The 16,100-nt window shown below is 37.7% G+C and overlaps 2 protein-coding genes across 2 annotated transcripts in view; one reads left to right on the top strand and one right to left on the bottom strand.

The window, feature by feature from the left end:
• The window catches only part of LOC309511315 (uncharacterized protein), a 224,296-nt gene that overhangs the window by 28,113 nt on the left and 180,083 nt on the right, over window positions 1–16,100 (bottom strand). Inside the window, exon 19 of the mRNA XM_082186420.1 lies at window positions 15,832–16,005. Within this exon, the coding sequence (XP_082042546.1) occupies window positions 15,832–16,005 (174 nt within the window). The remainder of the gene's footprint in view (window positions 1–15,831; window positions 16,006–16,100) is intronic.
• Window positions 1–16,100, top strand: part of LOC309511370 (uncharacterized protein) — a 220,937-nt gene that overhangs the window by 24,872 nt on the left and 179,965 nt on the right. The window lies entirely within an intron of this gene.

Genomic DNA, 16,100 nt, shown 5'->3' with positions numbered 1-16,100 from the left:
GCTGATGGCACATGGTGGCGCTGTTCTACAACATCACGATCAGCATCAGAGAAGCTCAGAGCCGCAGTAGTCAGCTGATGGCACATGGTGGCGCTGTTCTACAACATCACTATCAGCATCAGAGAAGCTCAGAGCCGCAGTAGTCAGCTGATGACACATGGTGGCGCTGTTCTACAACATCACTATCAGCATCAGAGAAGCTCAGAGCCGCAGTAGTCAGCTGATGACACATGGTGGCGCTGTTCTACAACATCACTATCAGCATCAGAGAAGCTCAGAGCCGCAGTAGTCAGCTGATGACACATGGTGGCGCTGTTCTACAACATCACTATCAGCATCAGAGAAGCTCAGAGCCGCAGTAGTCAGCTGATGACACATGGTGGCGCTGTTCTACAACATCACTATCAGCATCAGAGAAGCTCAGAGCCGCAGTAGTCAGCTGATGACACATGGTGGCGCTGTTCTACAACAAAACACATCAGCATTAAAATACACAGTGGAGGACAGAAACACTGGAGCTGACAGCCAGTCCAGCATTAAAGAAATATTATGTTTCACTCAGATATTTTTCAGCAGCTTCAACTCTGTTTGAGAGCTCAAGATTGCAGGAACAGGCCAATGATGAACTGGACAGAAAGAGAGAGTCCTGCCGTCAGTGTGTGATAGTGACGCTTGTTCCTACCGTTATAATGGAGTCTGGGTTTGGAGAAACACATGAGGAAATCAACAAACAAACTATGAGCATATAGGACAGTCAAATCTAAAATAATCATATTTTTCACATTTATTTCATCCTGTATTTAAAAATCGAATCTATTTATTTGCTCTCAGTACATTAAGAGCACATTGCTATAATAACATGGACACTCAAACCTTTAACTATGTTCCTGGTAGCAAATTCCTCTTAAACATCATTAAGAAACTGGAGGAATGGAGGAGATCTGGAAGACCAAGAAGATTTTCATGTAAGAGTCATCAGAAAGAAACCTGACCTGTGATCTCATCACTAAACCCAATGTCTGAGGTCTGCAAAAACACTTCCATAAGACAGCGTCCTTTTGGGATGAAGTACTGTGGTCTGATGAAGTTACAACTCAACTTGTTGGCTACAATCTCCAAAGGTGTGTTTGGAGGAAAAGGGAGAAGAATGTGAAGAAAAGATCATCTTGCTGACTGTTAAACATGGCGGTGGATCTGTGATGCTTCGGGGTTTGTGCGGCTGCCAGTGGAACATGAAATATTGTAAAGGGAGAGAGAAGAACGGATTCTACTAAACACCAACAAAAAGTTTGAAATAAACAGAGAACATACGTCCATCCTTTGGTAAGAGTAGTAGTCAAAATCTCAACCTGTAGCTAATGTATTTGGGGGGATATAATATTCATAAACTGGTTTCCACAAAGAACCCATTTGAGGCACAAGCTTCTGAAATGTTATGACCATGTTTTTTTTTTATAATTAGTATTTTATTAAGTTTTTAAACATCACTATTACAATAAAATCAACATTGTAATCAACTTCACAATTGACATCTTAACATGTATCCCATAGTGATGATACATTTTAAATGTACACAAATAAATAAAAAGAATAAACAAAAAGAAATAATAATAAAATAAAAAAATAATAATAAAAAAAAGGAGAAAAAAAAAAAAAAAAAAAAAAAACAGCCAACAAATCAAATATACATTTTTCAATAAGCACCACATTCTCATCTAGTAGCAATATATTGCACATATTTTCCCCATTTCGCCATATATTTTTCTGTCCTGTCATTAATATTGAAAGAAATTTTTTCATATGATGCCACTTTTGCCAATTCCGTACTCCACTCCTGGAAAGAGGGCTCCCCTGGGTTCTTCCAATTTCTCATTATTATTTGTTTTCCTACCATTATACTAGTCTGAATAAAGTCCGCTGCTCCACAGTTCGATGTCATCTGTGGATCATTTAAAACAAACAACCTCGGACAGAACTCCAGACTAGCCCGGGTAATATTTTCAATGCAGTCATGAATCTTTAGCCAAAAATTCTGAATCATGGGACATTCCCAGAGCAAATGAAAAAGAGACCCTTCTGAACTACAGCACTTCCAGCAGTCTGCATTATCTCTCAGCTTCAGCCTAAACAGCCGAGTCGGAGTCCAGTAAAATCGATTAAGAATCTTAAACTGAATTAGTCTAATCTTAATGTCTCTTGAAACCCTCTTAATGTTTTCACAGATACGATCCCATTCTGTATGTGTAACATCAATGTTCAAATCTGCCGACCAAGTTAACATTGTTGCATAAGATATGGTAACTGTCTGTTGAAATAACATTGTATAAAAGATAGCAGCTTCATGCCCCAAACCCATTATTTTTGTAATCTGAGAAAGAAGGTTTGACTGCTGAGGTTCTACTCCTTTCCCTATGACAGCAATTAGCAGGTGACGCATTTGAAGATACTTCCAGAAATTATTTCTGGCCAAATTGTATTCACCTGCTAACCTTTCAAATGATTTTATATTATCCCTCTCATACAGATTTGCAAGTGTAATAATTCCTTTTTCTACCCAATCTTTCCGTAGAAGAGAATGTTTATTAATACGTAAGGTTGGATTATTCCAAATACAGGATTCAGAATTAAGATAAACATTAATATTAAAAGCTTTAGAAAACTTCTTCCACACATTACAGAGGTTGGATATGATAGGGTGAGATTTTAATTTGGAGGGTATATTGCTAGATAAAGCATTTATAGGGGAAAGTGGTGAGAATAATCTCTGTTCAATCTCAAACCAGGGAGGAGCTCTCTCAGGTGGCAGTGTCCACTGAGCTATATGTCTCAAGCAGAAGGCATAATGATACAGGGCTAGTTTGGGGAGGCCCATGCCACCCTTATTGATTGGTACCTGTAGCCTTTCTAATTTTATCCTTGCGCGTTTACCATTCCATAAGAACTTTTTGCAAATTTGGTCGAATCTTTTAAAGTATTTTTGGGGTATTGTAATAGGCAGGCACTGCAGCAAATAATTCAACCTCGGGATACAATTCATCTTCAGGACATTGACCTTTCCCCATAATGATAAAAATAGTGGTGACCATCTATCTGTATCTAATGAAATTTTATTAAAGAGTGGATTCAAATTCTTTTCGATTATTTTATCAATTTGGTGAGGGAAGAGAATACCAAGATATTTTATGCCTTCACTAGGCCACTGAAACAGCCCCGCCTGAAATAAAGTTCTTGGACAGTATAAAGTCAATGGAAGGGCCTCTGACTTGGACCAGTTGACTTTATACCCTGATATCTTGGAGAACGATTCAATAACGTCCAATAATGCTGGGACTGATTTGGCTGGGTCCGAAGCCATAAGATGTCGTCCGCGTAAAGCAGAAGCTTATGTGTAGACTCATTAATTTTAACTCCCTGAATATTCTTATTCTTGCGAATAGCTGCCGCAAGAGGCTCAAGAGCTAGACAGAAAAGCCCTGGCGACAATGCAGAGCCCTGCCGGGTACCTCTATGAAGTGTGAAATAAGAGGAAATCAAACCATTTGTTCTCACTGCGGCCTGTGGGTCTTTGTAAAGAATCTCTATCCATCTGAGAAAAGTTTGACCAAAACCGAATGTTTTAAGCATATGAAACATATACCTCCATTCTAGCCTATCAAACGCTTTCTCAGCGTCGAGTGAGATAGCTGCTGTTGGATCGTTGGAGTCCCGCACCGACCACATAATATTTATAAGGCGTCTCACATTATCAGAAGAATTTCTCCGTCTAATAAAGCCCACTTGATCAGGGTGGATAAGTGACCCAAGTGTTTTATCTAATCTATTTGCAAGTATTTTAGATAAAAGTCTACAATCCACAGATATTAAGCTTATTGGACGATAGCTTTTACAGTCAGTCGGGTCCTTTTCTTTTTTAAGTATAAGAGAGATAATTGCTTGGTTTAAGGAGGAAGGTAATTTGCCAGATTTAAATGCTTCTGCAAGCATATTTTCAAATAGTGGTAATAGGTCTTCTGCATAGCATTTAAAAAATTCTGCTGTAAACCCGTCTTGGCCTGGGGATTTACCTGATGGTAGGGCTTTAATTGCATCAAGTATCTCCTGTGAACTAATAGGTAAATCTAAGTCCTCCTGTTGTGATACACTCAACTTAGGAAGGTTTAATTTATTAAGAAATGACATTATCTCTTTGTCTGTGGCATTGTTTTCAGATGTGTAAAGATTTATATAAAATTTCTTAAATACATCATTTATTTCCCTAGATTTGGTTACCAGGCTTCCATCCTCAGCCATCACTGCTGCAACCGAAGATTTGCAATTTTTTTGTTTAATGTACCTAGCCAAAAATTTCCCTGCTTTATCCCCAGATTCAAAAATAGTCTGCCTGGCCCTGAACAGAAGATATTCCGTTTTTTTGGATATTATAATATTATATTCATATTTAAGGTGAGTCAATTCTTTTAAAATAGGTTCAGATATATTCCTTTTAAATTTAGCTTCAGTGTTCTTAATTCTCCTTTCTAGATCTGTAAGTTTAGCAGCATTGACCTTTTTCTTATAAGAAGAGTATTGAATAATAAATCCCCTTATAAAGGCCTTCATGGCCTCCCAAGCCACTATGGCAGAGGGAGCTGTGGGCACATTGGTCTCCACATATAACCTAATCTGGGCTCGAAGATCTTCCTTAAATCCTACATCTTGTAATAAAGATGAATTAAAACGCCACATCTGTGATCTTTCTGTTTCCTGATATGGAGTCATTTGTAGTCTGACCATAGCATGGTCTGTCAGCAGAATGCTATCAATTAAACAGGATAGTGTCACAGGTAGCAAGGAGCTGGAAATTAGGAAAAAATCGATTCTTGAATAAACTTTGTGGGCTCCTGAATAAAAAGTATAGTCTCTGTCCGTTGGGTGGTTCAACCTCCACACATCTATTAGGCCCATAGATGAACACATTCTCTTAACCAGTAAGGCAGAATCAGGCATTCTACTTAATGTTGGTTTACTTCTATCAAGGAATTGATCTAAGACAAAATTGAAGTCTCCTCCCAGAATTATGGGGTACTGTCCAATATCATGCAACTTACTTTCTAAGTCTATGAAAAAATTAGGATGATCAACATTGTGTGCATATATATTGGCGAGTATCAGAGCATGTCCTTGTATCTCTGCTAGTATTATAATTATTCTGCCTTCCTCATCTTTAACCTCCCTCCTGAGCTTGAATTGTAGGCTTTTGTTAATTAATATAGCTACTCCTCGACTTTTAGATGACCCAGCACTAAAGGAAACATGTCCTACCCAGTCCCTGCATAATTTAACTGATTCTTGTGGACAACAATGTGTTTCCTGCAAGAATACTACATCTTGTTTTTTAGTTTTCAGATGTCCAAATATTTTCTTCCTTTTAATTGGACATCCAAGGCCATTCACATTCCAAGTTGAATAATATAATGTCCTCCCACTACTTGTCATAAGTAAGCAATCTTAATATATTTTAGAATAGAATAGGTGGCCATTCTATTATAACATAAGATCCATGGTGCAACATAAATTATACTCATTAACAAGAAAGAAAAAAGAAAAAGAAAAAAAAAACTTAATATCAACCAGTAACGATATCACTAACCAGCAGACTGCAAACCAGTCTGACACAAAGAACAATCGAACAAGGAACATTGTTGAAATAAAACAAAAAGGTGAATCTCTTAGGTCCATGACTTAAGGAACAGGGGCAGCCCGGAGACCCACCGTCCTGAGTATCATATACAAAATTGTGTTCAGGTATTAGATTAAGGAGAACATAAGGTTTCCAAGGCACATCCATAACATGCGGTACACGGATCGCATATGACGTACTAACAGAGTGTCATACATGTACCTCAGCGTCTCTCGATGTATTCCATTGCTTTATCTGGGTCATCAAACACCCGTGGACTCTGTCCATTGATGAAAATCTTCAGAAGTGCAGGGTAGAGCATGCCAAACTTTATCTTGCGCTCATGAAGGGCTTTCTTGCAGCGGGAGAATGCTTCTCGCTTCCTTTGCGTCTCCCTCGAATAATCCGGGAAAATCATAACTTGTTTGCCGTTCCACGTCAAGCGTTTCTTTTCCCGTGCTGCTTCCAGGATGGCTTGGCAATCTTTGTATCGTAGCAAGCGTGCCACAATCGTTCGACCATAGTTCGTATCTCCCGCTTCCAGCCGTTTCCCAATCCTATGAGCACGGTCCATCTCGATTCCTCCCGGTGTTGGATCAATGCCAAGGGTCGCTGAGATAAACTCATTCAGGAACGCGATAACATTGCTCTTTTCAGCCCCCTCCGGTATCCCCACGAATCTGAGGTTGTTGCGTCGAGATCTGTCTTCAGCTGTGGCCAACCTATCTGTCAATAGTTGAATGTCCTCTTTAGTGGCTCCCATCGGTCTAGCGTTTATGTTAGCTTGCTCGTCCTCTAGCTGACTCACTCGGTCTTCCACTTCTGTGATACGGGAAATGAGGGAGGAAAGCTTTGTATCCACGGAGCTCAGAGACCGACGAATTTCTTTCAAATCCGCCGTTTCCTCTAGTATCTTGCTCAGCATCCCGTGAATCTGAGCCATGTCAGGCTGGTCAGGCTCCGTGTCGGTGCTAGCTGAGGCCTCTTTGCTAGCTGTTACTCCCCTCGTGCACATGTTGAGCTGAGTCTGTGCGGCTGAGCGAAGTTTTCTTTGTTCAGTGTTACAGCCAGAAGACGAACATTTGCCACCTTCTGACATTTTGAGATCCACGTAACGTATAGAAGAAAAATACCTGTATATCTGAACGTATTTTAGGATATAATAAGGATATATACCCAAAGGACAGCGGAGCATACGTTTCAAGCTGCCATCACTTATCCCTGCGTCACGTGACTCCCCACACTTTTGTTATGACCATGTTATGACCATCCCCACACTTTTGTTATGACCATGTTAAGAGTAACCTCTTCATATGTTTTTGGGATTCTTTAATGAATAGAAAGTTCAAAAGATCAGTATTTATTTAAAAATCTAAATCATTTGGTATATTATTAATGTCGTTCCTGTCAGTTTTGATCAATTTAAAGCATCCTTGCTGAATATACTGTAAGTATTAATTGCTTTATAAAGACATCTTTCTGACCCCAAACTTTTGAATGGTAGTTTTAAAAAGGATCTCAGCATCAGAACAGGAGACAGGGATGTGGATCATACACACACTAAAACTGATGCATTATAACAAAAGATTGAACGTAGTAAACATCATGTTTAATCTTGATTAGTTAGGCTGTGAGTGTCATCCTTTGGTCTAACCTAGTATCCAGTGACAGAACCGAAATGTCATATTTATCATTGAATTTAGTGTAGTAATATAATTCACAAATAAGATAAGATACATGTACTGATTGTGTTTTGTGGGCTTGAGAATGAAACGGCAATTTAAAATCTCAGTGTAGCAAAATATTCCGGCCAAATCTATGACAAATAATTTTACTTCATATAACTACTCATAATTAATTTACCACAATAAAGGTATTTATAGCATTTCAAATATTTAACTTCTTCCTTTGTTATGAAAACTGATAATGATTGAGTGTGAACTAGCAGAAATATTGGAGGAATTCTTTTTGGATGTATATTGTTTTTTAGATGTTTTATTGTCACGTTTCATCAGATTCTCATAACAGGGATTTGCACTGGGAATATTTTGTAAATGTTTTATTGATATTCTGTGAGCAAGACACGTGAACGTTTGCATTATGTGTGTGAGACGGCGAGAGTGAATTTGGCTGTGAAACAAAAGCAAATGAACCCGCGGTTTGATAGTCGTAGTATTAGTGTGAGTTTCCAAGTGTGCGACTCGGTGTGAGTATTACTGCCTGTCCCAGGATCTGCATTACAAGCTCGGTTCTCTGGTCCCTATCCAGTGGAACGAAACTCAGTGAAACCCATTGGGCCCTATCATACAGATAGATGTAGAATTAAAAACTTAAAAAAAATAAGTACTAAAGTGGAAGCAAATATGGATTTCCCCATACTTTAAACTAATGACTTAATAATAATGACTTAATGACTGGGTACTATAGAGCTTTTAGCAGGAATGTTTCACTATAGTTTCTCCTTTAACTGATCTGTTGAGTATGGCTAGAGCAGGGTTTCTCAAACTCGGTCCTGGAGGGCCACTGTCCTGCACAGTTTAGCTCCAACCCTGGTCAAACACTGCCACGTGCCATTTAATTAAATGTGGATTATATTTTTTTCTCTTTTTTTCAACTATTTTGTTTGAGTGAGTTATTCGCTACGACGAGACTGTGGTCGCGACTTTACTGACTTTGAACTGAATTTTTTGTGCACAGACAATCTGATTTACCATCGCTGGATTACAGGTTCCTTATATTCATTAAACCCACATTATCCATATTCCCATATTATCATTTTGTGTTTCTGTGTGGACATTTTATGGACTAAGTTGATGGACTAAGTGAAGGACTCTTTGGACCTGGTTTTTGGTGATTGTGGCGTATTATTGCTTTCTGGTGTGGTTGTATTTAAAAAATATATATTTTCAAAACAATTTCAAGATTAAAAACAATGATATATGTTTGGCAAATATACTTGTTCCCCACTTCTTTTTTGTCTAATTTTGTCTAATTTGGGACAAGTGTTAAAACGGGAAGCTGGAAATTTCCGTCAATGGCGGGGAAAGAGTGTCACGACGCACACACAGGAAGGTAAGATCCAATAGCAATTTATTAGGGTAATCCGTAATCATAATCCAAGTCAGGCAAAAGGTCAAAATCCAACAAAGGCAGTCCAGAAAACACAAAACAATACAGGCATTGAAACATGGAAGTGCGCAGACATCAAACAAGGAATCCACAACAATCACAGAAACAAACAGGGTATATATACACACACAGATACTAACAAGGTGACGGGAAACAGCTGTGTGCAATGATCAATGAGTGACAGAACAGGATGATGGGAAATGTAGTATGAATGAAAGACACCGTGGGGGAAGAGGACCTCTAGTGGTTACCCAGGGAAACACAAACCAGACACTGTGACAAAGAGTTAATATAGAGTCATGAACAAAATATTACAATAATAGATTACCACAACTTGAAGAGGTAAAAGTAATGTGGGTTGGCATAAGTAATAAAATGGAACAGAGATAATAGAATTGAAACAAGAATTCATGTAGTTAATTTCACATAGATAAACCTCACATAGAAAGATCTAGTTAGTTCTTTCTATCTCTCTATCCGGACATTAATGCTGTACCTCAGATCAGTTGATTTCACTGGTTTGTCCAGAACGGTCACTCTTCATGGACACACAGCTGGACTCTGAGTTTCATCTCGGACTGCTGAATCGACTTAGATAGAATACTGTCAATAATTATATAGAAGATTTAATGTGGAGTTGCTAATTGATTAAAGACAGCATATAGAATGTATATTCTGCAATTCTAAATGAAAATGAAAACTTGATTAAGCATTTTACTACTAAAAGGTGTCTATAGATTATGAAAAAAAAAATTTCATTTTACATTTAAAAGGGGCAGTGCATCATTCCTTTTAAATAAAACAGAAATAAAATGCAATAGATGATTTTATTGTGAATGTTATTATAATCTAGAGGCATTTGAATGTGTTTGGAGGGCTGAATTACTCAAATTAACCCTTTAGGCGCCAGAGGTTTTTTCCTAAAACGTTCGATTTTGACATCTTAATTTCAAAAGGCTATATCTTAAAAGTGATAAAAGATAGAGACTTTCTGTAAATTAGAGAAATATTAAGGATGACCCAAAGTTTATGTAGGGATTACATTTTCCCATCTAATTTGCATATTATGACGTCATATGGTGGCGGTCATCTTGGATTATAGAATTTTTATGTTTTTTGTTGATGTTTATTTGGTTGTTTGGTTGCCCCCTAACTGTCCTATGAATACTTCGACCTCGTCTAACATACCCAGTGGCATTAGACAAAGTCTCCACCACAATACTGTCGCCGCGATTGCGGAGAGGCACACGGTCACCATGGCTAGCGCGGTAAAAATCTCCCGCGGCCGCCTCGTTCCCCACAACACTAACACGCCTGCTAACTTCGCGATGAACACTCCGACCCCGGGAAACATTGTTCCCACCACTGACATTGGGCAAAGGACCATCTAACGTTATATTGGGCAAAGGATTCACCGTTTGTGCTTGGTGTAGGGCTATACTTTCACTTTCAGAATCACCGTCATTTTCTGAAGGCAGATAACGTTATTTCCCTTCAGAATCAGTGTCCGCGAATAGAAGACCCAACACTTCATTGCGGGTAAGCTTTATTGATGCCATTAGATAATAATAATAATAATAATAATCTAATGCAAATACTCGCTGACGTTGACAATATTGCTCTGATAAAATGGCTCACTCGCACACTAGCTCCGCTTTTGTTCGCACTGATTCAATGCGCTCTAGCTCGAATATTTTGTATAGAAGCATGACTTTTTTTTGAGTCAGGGATGAAGTATGACATGTCTGCCAACTAGTGGAGGGGAGGTCGAACGAAATTTGACACCCTATTTGACAAAATCGGCCGTTTTATTCAGTGCCGCATCTTGTCGAGTAAACTCGACCGTGGCGCCCAGAGGGTTAAGTAATTAAATAAATATTTTATATGGAGATGTTTGTAGTAGAGCCAGTGTAAATGTCATTTCTGAAGAAACAAAAGTCGTCACCTTTAATTATACAGCGCTTTTTACAATATAGATAGTTTCAAAGCAGCTTTACAGTGATAACAGGAAAATAATGCAACAAAGTTTGTTTCGGTTGTACAGCAGGTCTAAAAGAAAATATTGTCATAGTCCATCTTAAGTTCAGTGTTGAATCATTTCTGTTGTAAAAAAGTTATTAATTTAGTTAATTTATCTATACAGCTGCTCTGGAGAAAACAGTGATGTCATCGTCCAGGGCTGGGTTTCCCAAAAGCATCGTAAGCCTAAGAAGTTCGTAAAAACGATCGTACGACTGATCTTAATCTTATGGTCTGTTTCCCAAAAGCATCGTAACTTAAGTAGCACTTGAAAATCTTCGTAGAACTACGAGTGCTCTGGAGTAATCGTAAATCCCCAAGTGCATCGTAAGAAGACAGATTTATGAGGTCACCTGCAGGACAACTGGCAGATTACACTTTTTATCTAGATTTAACAGATTGCACTGCAACGTGAGTATAATATAAGGTTTTGATTGTACTTTATTGTACACTTTATTGTATTTTGTTTAAATGAATTTATAAATGAAATAATTAAAAAGGGAAGAAAAAATAGAAATACACATCTAAAATTAAATGAATGAACAAAAAAAATCATAAAAGAAGTAGTGTGGGAAATATGCTGTAAAGACTGGGCAAAATAGGGATGAATTCAAAAAATCTGTCAATGACTTGCTGACGAGCACGAAAACCAACCAGCCATGTATTGGGCATTTCTTGCGGACCTCCTTCCCTGATCTTTGAACACCCCTGGTTGCAGTTAGTTTGCAATGTCCTCCAAGATGTTTTGTTTTTCCTTATTTGTATGGTGTCCTTTAAATCTGTTCAAAATAAAATCTTTGTTTCGCTCTAAAAGGACATTAATTTTATCTTTTTGAAAGGTATCTTCTCTTGTTTTTTTTGTTTTTTTGTTCAGCCATTTTGCCAGTGCCTCCGCCTGTATAGGTGCTTTATATAGACTTGTCTTGATTTCTTATCCACAACAAATGACGATTCTTAGGTTAAACGTTCAGAATACGATTCCATATAAGGTTATATTTCAGCACTTCGCGAATGGACAGCGACTCTTAAGTAGCACGTAGAGCGCGTTCTCGCACGTTCATGTTAAGTGCATTTTTGGGAAACGTGCGTGGAATTGCGGCGAGCGTTCGTAACCTTGCACGTACAGAGCGCTCTTAAGAGCTAAGATACATCGTTATCGAGAAACCCGGACCTGCTGAGTTCAGTTCTCTTATAATGGTGTCAATGCAGGAGATCAATAATATTGTTGAATTTTAAGTGTCTCCAATTAAGCAAGCCAGAGTCGACAGTGGCAGGAACTCAAACTCCATCAGTGACAAAATGGATTCTGTTTAATGTGATTGTGTCCATAGCAGAGTATGTGAGCGGAGTGGAGCGGCAACTATCTTCCCTCCACGCTCCAAGCATTTAATAATCACTCCGCTCCAGCCCCACTCCGGTGTCACCATTTACCTCTCCCCGCTCCACTCCTCGCTCACTGATATCAGAAACACTGCCCAGTCTTCGCTCCCGGAGGAAATTGCAACTAAAGTATTTATGAGTATGCTTTGAAATCTCGCAAAAGTTCTGCTCATAATATATAGGCATATAAAAAAAATATAAAAAAACAATACTAGGAGAATAGTTTCAATGTGGTTTATTTATGTGGTCTGGAAAGAAGAAAATAACTACGTTTTCATCAGTTATTTTATCTACGGGCCGCTACATTACTTACAGATTTCTGCTCATTCAAAATCAAATACAAACAGTACTGTAAGATTATATTTGTCTGAATGCAAAGCGTTAGTGAGAGAGTGATTGCGTGTGTGAATAAGTGTTACCTGTTTAAAATGTGCTTTTACCCGATCATATTCAGTGGGCTTGAGAACTCATGCCACATTTTTTTCTGATTTGAGTGATCCATCTGTATCATGCTAGCTAAATGTGTTTAATGTGTGAATTCTTACTAAAAATGCAGTTCTATAATTGGCATGAATTGTACTCGTGATGGAGCGGTAGTGGCGACTTTAAAAAAATCCACTTCGCACGCCATTCAAAATCACACCGCTCCACTCCTCGCTCCGCTCCCACTCCACTCCGCTCACATACTCTGATCTGTAGTGGCTCTTTATTCTCCATCAGCTGATCCAGAGAGGGTCAGACTAACATCTAAAACCTGTAAGTAAAACACAGACAGTCAAATGTGTGTGACATTATTGCATTATCCACTTTAGAACAACTAAAATAAACTACTTAGATGATTAAGTGAGAGATTATAATATAATACGGTGATACACAATTGTTAAAGCTGTTTTTAAACATTCAGATTAAGATTTGGCACCTAAATCACCATGAATGATGACTCTTGACCCTTGTCTATAATCCCATATGACTGTCCTCTTTCTATGTCATTGGCTCAGTTTTATTTATGATAAAGAAACTAGAGATAAATATTTACCATTATCTTCTATTGCAATTGACATTCTCTCAAAATACATCATTTACGGATAAAAAGACAATGATAAAAGCAAAATATTGAATTGTTTGAAATTAAAAGAAACTTGAAGATATTTAATTGTTGCTATAAACTATTATTAAAAAAATAATGAATCAAACTCTTATTAAACTTATTTCTCTTACTCTTTTATTTATATTTTTCGCTTTACTGTTTTATGTGTTTTCTATCTCATTGTTTGTTTTCTTGGCTTTTGTAAAGCACTTTGGTCAACACCAGTTGTTTTCAAATGTGCTATATAAATAAAATTGTATTGTATTGTATTAAACATGTTTATAGTGTGTAATTCACCATCACAAGGAAAGTAAACTAAGAATAAACAAAATTAACTTTCAATTAAAATATGAAAAGTTTTAATCATCACTACTCACAGAACCGTCTCCAGTTTATAATGTGGATCCTCCTTCAGATCAGAGAGCAGCTTCACATCCGAGTCTCTTAGATTATTTCGAGTCAGATCCAGTTTTCTGAGGTGTGAGGGGTTTGATCTCAGAGCTGAAGTCAGAGCAGCACACCCTTCATCTGTAACACCACAGTCCCTCAACCTGTAGAGAACAATGACACTCTTCAGTCTCTCAGTTCAGGATCTACAGCTCAGATAAGCAGAAACTTCACAATCAGACGATGATGATCACACGGCACCATTAACAGGTCCAGTCTAAGGTTCAGACCCGCTTCTACAAACTGCCTGCGCAGGTTAGTTTCCATTTGATAGAAATTTCAAGAATATTCAATAACAGTTTATTTTTAACGGTGTCCTTGTTACATATCGTCGCTGTCGGGCGGAATCCTCGTATCTCCAAAACCATTATTTTTCAGGAAATTAAAAAAACTGCATATTTTTTGAGTTATTAAACATTGTATCGTTAAAGTTGGTATTATACTTTATATTGCTATCATATACTGTTGTATACCAACATTAGCACAACATTTCCCTAAAATCATGTTTAATCGGAGATACGAGATTTATGACTTGGGAGCAGGGAGATACGAGGTTACGCTGTCATTGATTAGAATGGAACGGACACAGACGTCGCTGCTGCCAGCAGTGTTTATCAAAGTCTGCGGTCGCGTTCAGCCTTTTGATAAGAGATAAGGCTTTAAGAGCTATTCAAATCTAATGATTGTGGTTACATACATCTTCCTAAACTCAATTTTAAACGTTTAAGAGATATGAGTGATGCAATACCAAAATATTAGGCTGTCTAAAATAGGCGGAAATTAATATCTGCACGCAAACAAAATCGGCGGTCGCGTTGAGCCTTTTGACAAGAGAAAAGGCTTGAATAGTTAACCAAAGCTAACGACTGTGGTTACATTCATCTTCCTAAACTCCATTTTAAAGGTTTAAGAGCTATAAGTGAAGCAGAACAAAAAATGATGAGCTGACTAACGTTGTCTAATAGGTGGAAATTTGCCTAATCTGCACGCAAACTTACCTCCGTGGCTCATGGGCTTCCTTCTGCACCGAAGCATTACAGCTATCGATTTGTAACAAAACAAGCCTACTCAAATGTATCTAACCTAACTATTTTCACTCGTTATTGTCTAAAAAACAGACAGAGTTATGCAAAAATAGGCTTAACTTACTGGCGCCAGTAGACAGACCCTTTTCTCCCATAAATAAAACCTGCTACTTGGGGTATTTAACATGCACAGTGCCAACTTTGAGTCAGTAAAATAATAATAAAAACAATAATTTAAAGCTGGTATCCAAAACATTTAATTCAATTCAAGTATTATATTAGATACATTTTAAAACTTCAATGCACAAGTATAATAAGCCTAATAATAAACCTAGTAATACGTAGACATTTAAAATACATCAATAACTGATATCATAGTTTAACACAGATAAAATCAGAGTTAAGGCTTGCTTTACCTGTTGCTCGACGAGGGTTTCTTAATCGTTGCGAGTTTCAATCCTGAGGAGACAAAATGCCGCGAGGCTCCCGCCCCCCGCGGAGTGAAGAAGAGGTGGAGTTACAAGGATTCTCAGACAGTTGAAGTGTCCAATGGAGTTATGAGATTTGCTCTCAAGCTATTTTCAGCACTTTAGATTGGTTAATAATTTGTAAAAATGACAGAACCACGTGGGGACTGACCAATAGCATCGATTTGTGAAAAAATATGAAATTGACCAAATTTGGACATACAAGGTTTCCGCCCGACAGCGACGATATGTTACATGTATGTACCATGGTAATAACAGTAGATTATGCATAATTACATGCAACTAACCCTCAACCAAATCCTATTCCTACCCTAACCCTATAGTAAGTACATGTAGTTGCTTAATATTACTCAGTACTTAAATATATAATTACACTTTAAAATAAAGTGTAACAGAATATACATTTTTTATGCAAGTACCCAAAAATTAATATTGTACATCAATATTAATATATCATTAATATTGTAAAATGATGTCAGACACATTGGAAAGAATCTAATGAAAATAAAAGCAACAGTCCCATAAGTAATTTCACAGTAGATATTTTTTTGTATGACAATCATTATTTACCATATGAGACATTTTATACAAACTTACCACAGTATCTCCAGTTTACAGAGAGGATCCTGCAGTAGATCAGAAAGCTGCTTGACTCCTGAGTCTCCTACTTTATTCCATGACAGATCCAGTTCTCTCAGGTGTGAGGGGTTTGATCTTAGAGCTGAAGTCAGAGCAGCACAACCTTCATCTGTAACACCACAATCACTCAACCTGTAGAGAACAATGACACTCTTCAGTCTCTCAGTTCAGGAAACACTGATATAAATGATATGATATATATGAATTTCTCCTGAACATATTTGTAT

This window comes from Leuciscus leuciscus, assembly GCF_965113295.1.
Source record: "Leuciscus leuciscus genome assembly, chromosome: 12".
NCBI lineage: Eukaryota > Metazoa > Chordata > Actinopteri > Cypriniformes > Leuciscidae > Leuciscus > Leuciscus leuciscus.
The sequence above is the reverse complement of the archived record's forward strand: the minus strand, read 5'-3'. Positions and strand labels throughout refer to the sequence as shown.